This window comes from Drosophila navojoa, chromosome X (assembly GCF_054131105.1).
Source record: "Drosophila navojoa isolate 15081-1374.11 chromosome X, UAZ_NAV_1.0, whole genome shotgun sequence".
Taxonomy (NCBI): Eukaryota; Metazoa; Arthropoda; class Insecta; order Diptera; family Drosophilidae; genus Drosophila; species Drosophila navojoa.
This window is the reverse complement of record NC_142895.1, coordinates 4,031,090-4,037,093: the sequence shown is the minus strand read 5'-3', so window position 1 is coordinate 4,037,093 and position 6,004 is coordinate 4,031,090. Positions and strand designations below refer to the sequence as shown.

General features: G+C 41.3%; 2 protein-coding genes across 2 annotated transcripts; both read left to right on the top strand.

The window, feature by feature from the left end:
• Positions 1–306: 306 nt before the first annotated feature.
• Positions 307–3,241, top strand: lic (dual specificity mitogen-activated protein kinase kinase lic). Its single transcript, XM_018109211.3, has 5 exons — positions 307–928; positions 1,583–1,973; positions 2,041–2,173; positions 2,603–2,805; positions 2,897–3,241. The coding sequence occupies exons 1-5, from the start codon at positions 867–869 to the stop codon at positions 3,113–3,115; spliced, it is 1,008 nt and encodes a 335-aa protein (XP_017964700.1). The 5' UTR covers positions 307–866; the 3' UTR covers positions 3,116–3,241.
• Positions 3,242–4,836: 1,595 nt separating this feature from the next.
• Positions 4,837–5,980, top strand: LOC108656881 (putative alpha-aspartyl dipeptidase). The gene is made up of 3 exons (XM_018109212.3): positions 4,837–5,227; positions 5,286–5,846; positions 5,905–5,980. The coding sequence occupies exons 1-3, from the start codon at positions 5,124–5,126 to the stop codon at positions 5,963–5,965; spliced, it is 726 nt and encodes a 241-aa protein (XP_017964701.1). The 5' UTR covers positions 4,837–5,123; the 3' UTR covers positions 5,966–5,980.
• The last annotated feature ends 24 nt before the right edge of the window (positions 5,981–6,004 follow it).

Below are 6,004 nucleotides of genomic sequence, written 5' to 3'. Positions count from 1 at the left end.
CACTCATCTCTTTAACAACCAGCTGGCAACGATGAATCGATCTATCGATATATTAAACATATTTTGTGGTAAAGTAGCAACAAATATTTACACACATTCACCTTGTACTTTGAGTTGCATGACAGAAAGCCTTTTTAAAAATGTAATTTATTGTTTTACACAGAATGACAGGCAATAATTGTTTGCTACAATCATAGAGATCCATTTTCCGTGCTTGCTTCAAGGACAAACACACAGTCTAGTGCGACCGAATAAAATACCAGAATATCATATGTGATTAAAAAACGAACAGGAAACGGCTGAGTTGGCAACACTGTGATTATCCCACTGTATTGTTTTCAACGAGGACGAGTTCTACGCGAGTGCTGGGTGAAAAAGAAAAGAAAACGAAAAACTAAATATCAAAGAAAAGTTAAGCGACGAAAACAGTCAGAGCCGCACCGAGCGCGGCATTTGGTCTGCATTTTTTCCTCAACACGCGCAAGTGTACCCGTAGCAGGCAAACATTTCAACAACACGATTTGACCAAATGTGGTAAAAATAGCAAAAGCCACCAGCAGCAGCATCAGCCGCCGCCGCTCCATCGACGTCGCCGTCGCCTTCGCAGTCGACGGCCCAATAAAAACCCACACAGCAGTAGCAGCCGCAGCCGCAGCAGCAACAGCAATAAAAGTATCAAAAAAGTGGAGCAAATAATTTCAGTTACCAGGCGAAACGTGCAGCGCAACACGCGTGAATAAATCCAAAAAGTGCAAGTGCAGGCCGCCAAAGACGCACACGCACACGCACATACACCCACCTAAATATACATACACACGCTCACACATACATCCGCATACGTACATATATCTAAACGACAGAGCGCAATGTCACGACCACGTCCGCGCCTCCCACCCATTGGCATTTCTCGTGAGCCGGAACCGGCATTGTAAGTGCATTGGGGGTTATGACATTATGACACATGTTCGTTTTGCTTTTGCCTATGCTTCTGCGTATCTCTATATATATATATATGTGTGTGTGTGCAGAGTTTAGCTAATGTGTGCGAAGAGTGCGCAAGACAATCTATGTTTTTTTTTTGGCATTTTGTTTTCATGTGTGTGAGAGTGTGCATGCAGATTGAACTAGCTCTATGAACAAAATAACACACAGCTGTACAGGCTTGATCGAATTCAGTATACCCTGGAAATTCAACTAATCCTGCCTAATCAAAATATTTGAACTATTTCTTATTGATAAAAACTCGATTCATCTTTAAATAAGTTCTTTATGCTCTTTATGTTTTACGCTCCTTGTTTCCCTCTAACAAACACAGAAATCATTTCCATTATGTTAATGATGCTATCTCGCTCCAGCCAATAGTCAAAACAAAACGAATAAGCCTCAAATGTCATACTGACCTTATTACTATAAGTACTCTGTTAACATAATGTAAATTACACACTGTTAACATTCACCCGCGAAAATAATTACTTTATTAACATAACATTGACCACACATCATTCTTCTGCTAACATACTGTTAACATACATACTGTTGCTAACATATGCTAACATACTGTTACATTACATGCCGTTAACAGTGTGCCACCACGTAACCTGGACTCCCGGGCGACCATACAAATCGACGAACAAACATTCGACATCGATGCGGATAGTTTGGAGAAGATTTGTGATTTAGGACGCGGCGCCTATGGCATCGTAGAGAAGATGCGACACAGGCAGACGGGCACTGTGCTGGCCGTTAAACGCATCCCAATGACAGTGAACTTCCGTGAACAGCAACGACTGATCATGGATCTGGATATATCGATGCGATCCAGCGATTGCCCCTATACGGTCCACTTCTATGGGGCCATGTACCGGGAGGGCGATGTCTGGATCTGCATGGAGGTGATGAACACCAGTTTGGACAAATTCTACCCGAAGGTCTTCAAAAATCAGCTAACCATGGAGGAGACGGTGCTCGGCAAAGTAAGCCATAATCCATCTGCCTACTATCTGCATCTCTTTCACTCTCTATATGTGCATACTCTTTCAGATCGCGATGAGCGTGGTTAGCGCCCTGCACTATCTGCATGCCCAGCTGAAGGTCATCCATCGCGATGTAAAGCCATCAAATATATTGATCAATCGCAGCGGCCAGGTGAAAATATGTGATTTTGGCATCTCAGGTAAGCGCTGTCCTCTCCTCTCATTTCATTCTACACGATTCATAATTATAGAGCATCGGAGCTTGAGAGCTATATAAAATAGTCTATGGATGGATGGGGAATAGAATTATGAATATAGGAATTCAGAGGCTTCGCATGGATAGGAAATAGAATTATGAATGAATTATGAATTCAGCTGCGGAGCATTGGAAACTGCTAAAAGTTCTCAAACTGAAGAAACAAATGGAGATGGAACTGTGAGAAGTAAACTTATTTGTGGATCAAGATTAATAGATCAAGAACTTACTTACCATAGAGGAAATGTCCTATGTCTAGCTTAAGAAATCGATTGAAAAAAAAAAAACTTTCGGCTATAGAACAAGTTTCTTGATCCAATCGGTTAGCAATTGGAGTTAATATACGATAATATAATGCTACTATCCTTCGCAGGCTATCTGGTCGATTCTGTGGCAAAGACTATAGATGCTGGTTGTAAGCCATATATGGCACCGGAACGTATTGATCCGCAAGGTAATCCAGCCCAATACGATATACGTTCCGATGTCTGGTCGCTGGGCATCAGCATGATCGAAATGGCCACCGGGCAATATCCCTATCACAAATGGCGAACGCCCTTTGAACAGTTGCGCCAGGTGAGTGACAGATGGAGCAGCTGCTCCAGGTGTGGCCAATGCTAATACTAATGTTCCTCCCTCCTATCCTCCTCCACCACTCGCTGCTTAGGTTGTTAAGGAGGATCCGCCACGACTGCCGGCCGGCACATTCTCCGCAGAGTTCGAGGACTTTATAGCGACGTGCTTGCAAAAGGAATATACGGCGAGACCCAATTACGAGCAGCTGCTGCGGCACAGCTTTATCGTGGAGCATTTACAGCGCGACACGGATATATCCGAGTTTGTGGCAAGAATATTAGATCTGCCCGATGAGCAGGCGTCGCAGTAGAGCGGCAACCGCAGCTGGAGTAGGAGTAGGAGTACGCGTACGAGTAGAAGTAGGAGTAGGAGTAGAGCGTGCGGAGTTAATCAAGGATCAACATGTCTTCTCTACTCAATGTGAAACTATTCAAAACGAAACAAAAACAAAATGTAAATTGCCGCCGTCTTCTACATGCATTTTGTGTGTGTGTGTGTGTGTGTGCGTGTGTGTGTGTGCGTGTAGGTGTTAAGTGCTTGTGTTTTTTTTTTAAATTACTTGTCTTTCCCTATTTTCTCGTACACATGATTATGTATTTCTATTGCGCTCCCTCTCTCTATCAGTCTGTGTGTGTATGTGTGTGTGAGTGTGTGTGTGTGTGTGTATGCATGATTTATTTTCTTTCTCTCTCACTCACTATATTTCTATCCTTTTCTGTATGTATAGACGTGCAAATCAAATTGTTAGCTTAAGTATAAATCAAACGAAATCAATTCTAGGGCACACACACACACACATACACATACACATATATATATATATACCTTACCTATTACATAAACTGCAAAAATTGTAATTTTCACATTTGCAGCGCTCAAAAGATCGAAACGTGAAAATTGAAACAAATAATACAAACAACATTAAACTGTATATCTATATATATATACTTATATATATAAACACAAGAACATAAAACCAAACTGTGCCTCAGCCTTGGCAGCCGAGCGGCCCAGTTGCTGTCAAACTGTAAAATGTAAAACTAAATTAAAAACTATTAAATGCCGTGCAACATGAAGGAATTACAAAGAAGTGGAAAAAACAACGCCAAGCAAAATGTGTAAATTGTTTAACAAATATACATGAAATAGCTAAATTAATGTTGAAAGCAAACAACAATTTATGTAATTATTGTTGATTTGTATATCAAACAAAATATATATATATACGTATATATTATGTATATATATATATGTAATATTATTTTTTGTTTCTAATAATAATAATTAATTTATACGCAAATACCTTAATATAAACTCACTGTAAAATGAAGCAAAAACTGAAATGCTTTATTGAAACATACATACTTATGTCTGCCGAAATACTTACACACATATACATACGCACACACACATACATATGCATAATGTATAATATGTACAAAAAGCAACAGCCCTAAATTAAATTGTTGTTGTTAATAATAATATATGTTAAAGAAACAAAACAAAAATGCAATAATTCAAGTTAGTTAATTATGAGATGCTTGAATTTTGGCATCGTGGCATCGAGACACGGCAGTCAATTACGTACACATATACATATACATATACACATACATATACCTATGTATACATACATATATAATTCATTTTAAGCAATATAATTGAACAGAATAAATTTGCAAGCATGTCAAACAAATGCCTAAACTAGGAAAAAATCGTTTCCATTTTGGTTTTTTATGCTCTAAATTGAGCAAAATGAAAAGAAACATTTGTTGAATAAAATTGTAGCTATTCGTTATTTCAATGTTTTATATATTTAAACAGCCCGTATGATTCGAAAATTCAAATTCCCGCCTCATAGGCCGATACTAAAAAAATTATATCGATACTTCGATATCTTTATTGGAATACTAAATTAATATCGATCATTTTCACACATTTTGTTATTGAATGAAGATATCAAAGGAAAGCTTACTTGATATATCGATATGCTTAAATTATTAAATACCAGCAAATATCGGTACGCCAATATATCGCTGTAGGCGTATCTTATAAAACACCAGCTTATATCGGTCAATGGGCAGTGGTGTACTAGAAAGCCCTTTTAATACCGGCAAATATAGGCCAAATGTCGATAGTGGCCTTGACATATCGCTGCATGTTCTGTGCACTCAACTGTTGACTTTTTGCTGAGTATGAAATATCTGAATGTTCATTTGTATTGTTTTCACTTATCGCCTACCCCAAGTACCACCATAAAGCAAAGATAATCCGAAGTACTGATTAAATGCTATTCTACGTGAAAGAGACGTTCGAAAATGAATAACGGTGCGCGGAACTTGTTGCTGCTCTCGTCGTCCCGATTGCATGGCTACGGCTACTTGGAGCATGCGCGCGCCCAATTGGAGGATCTGTTCAAGGCGTAAGCACAAATATCTGCTTATCAAATATTGACTTATTGGAACGTTTAATTCCTGCAGCAAAAATGTGAAGACTGTGCTCTTCGTGCCATACGCCCTGCGGGATCACGACAAATATACGGCAACCGTCAGAGCTGCTTTGCAGCCGTGGGGCTATGCAGTGGAGGGGCTGCACACAAAGCCCGATCCGGGGCGGGCGCTCCGCGAGGCGCAGGCCATTTTCGTGGGCGGCGGCAATACGTTTGTGCTGCTGAAGCAGCTGTACGAACTGCAACTGGTCGAACTGATCCGCCAGCTGGTGCTGGAGGAGGGCCTCACCTACGTGGGCAGCAGTGCCGGCACCAATGTGGCCACGCGCTCCATACACACCACCAACGACATGCCCGTCGTGCAGCCGCCCACATTCGAGGCCTTGGGTCTGGTGCCCTTCAACATCAATCCACACTACCTAGACGCGGACCTCAGTAGCCAGCACAAGGGCGAGACGCGAGACGAGAGAATCGAGGAGTTTGTCAGCTATCATGCACGTCCCGTGCTCGGGCTACGCGAGGGCACCAGCCTGCGCGTCCAGGGCGATCAGGCGACGCTGCTGGGCGAGCGCAACGCCAAGCTCTTCAAACCGTAATTTGAACCAACTTTCAATAGACAGCTGTTATACTAACAACCGTTATACTTACAGCGATGGCAGCACCGTGGAATATGAGCCACAGTCGGATCTCAGCTTCCTGCTGAAGGAATGACATGGATATGAGCTGAAGATATATCCAACAAAATATATT

Bases quoted from the DNA above. Each gene is read 5' to 3' on its own strand.
- lic (XM_018109211.3), top strand. From the start codon at position 867: ATGTCACGACCACGTCCGCGCCTCCCACCCATTGGCATTTCTCGTGAG. The intron at 929-1,582 runs GTAAGTGCATTG...TGCCGTTAACAG, and splicing joins CGTGAGCCGGAACCGGCATT to TGTGCCACCACGTAACCTGG. The intron at 2,174-2,602 runs GTAAGCGCTGTC...TATCCTTCGCAG, and splicing joins ATGTGATTTTGGCATCTCAG to GCTATCTGGTCGATTCTGTG.
- LOC108656881 (XM_018109212.3), top strand. From the start codon at position 5,124: ATGAATAACGGTGCGCGGAACTTGTTGCTGCTCTCGTCGTCCCGATTG. The intron at 5,228-5,285 runs GTAAGCACAAAT...TAATTCCTGCAG, and splicing joins TTGGAGGATCTGTTCAAGGC to CAAAAATGTGAAGACTGTGC. The intron at 5,847-5,904 runs GTAATTTGAACC...TTATACTTACAG, and splicing joins AACGCCAAGCTCTTCAAACC to CGATGGCAGCACCGTGGAAT.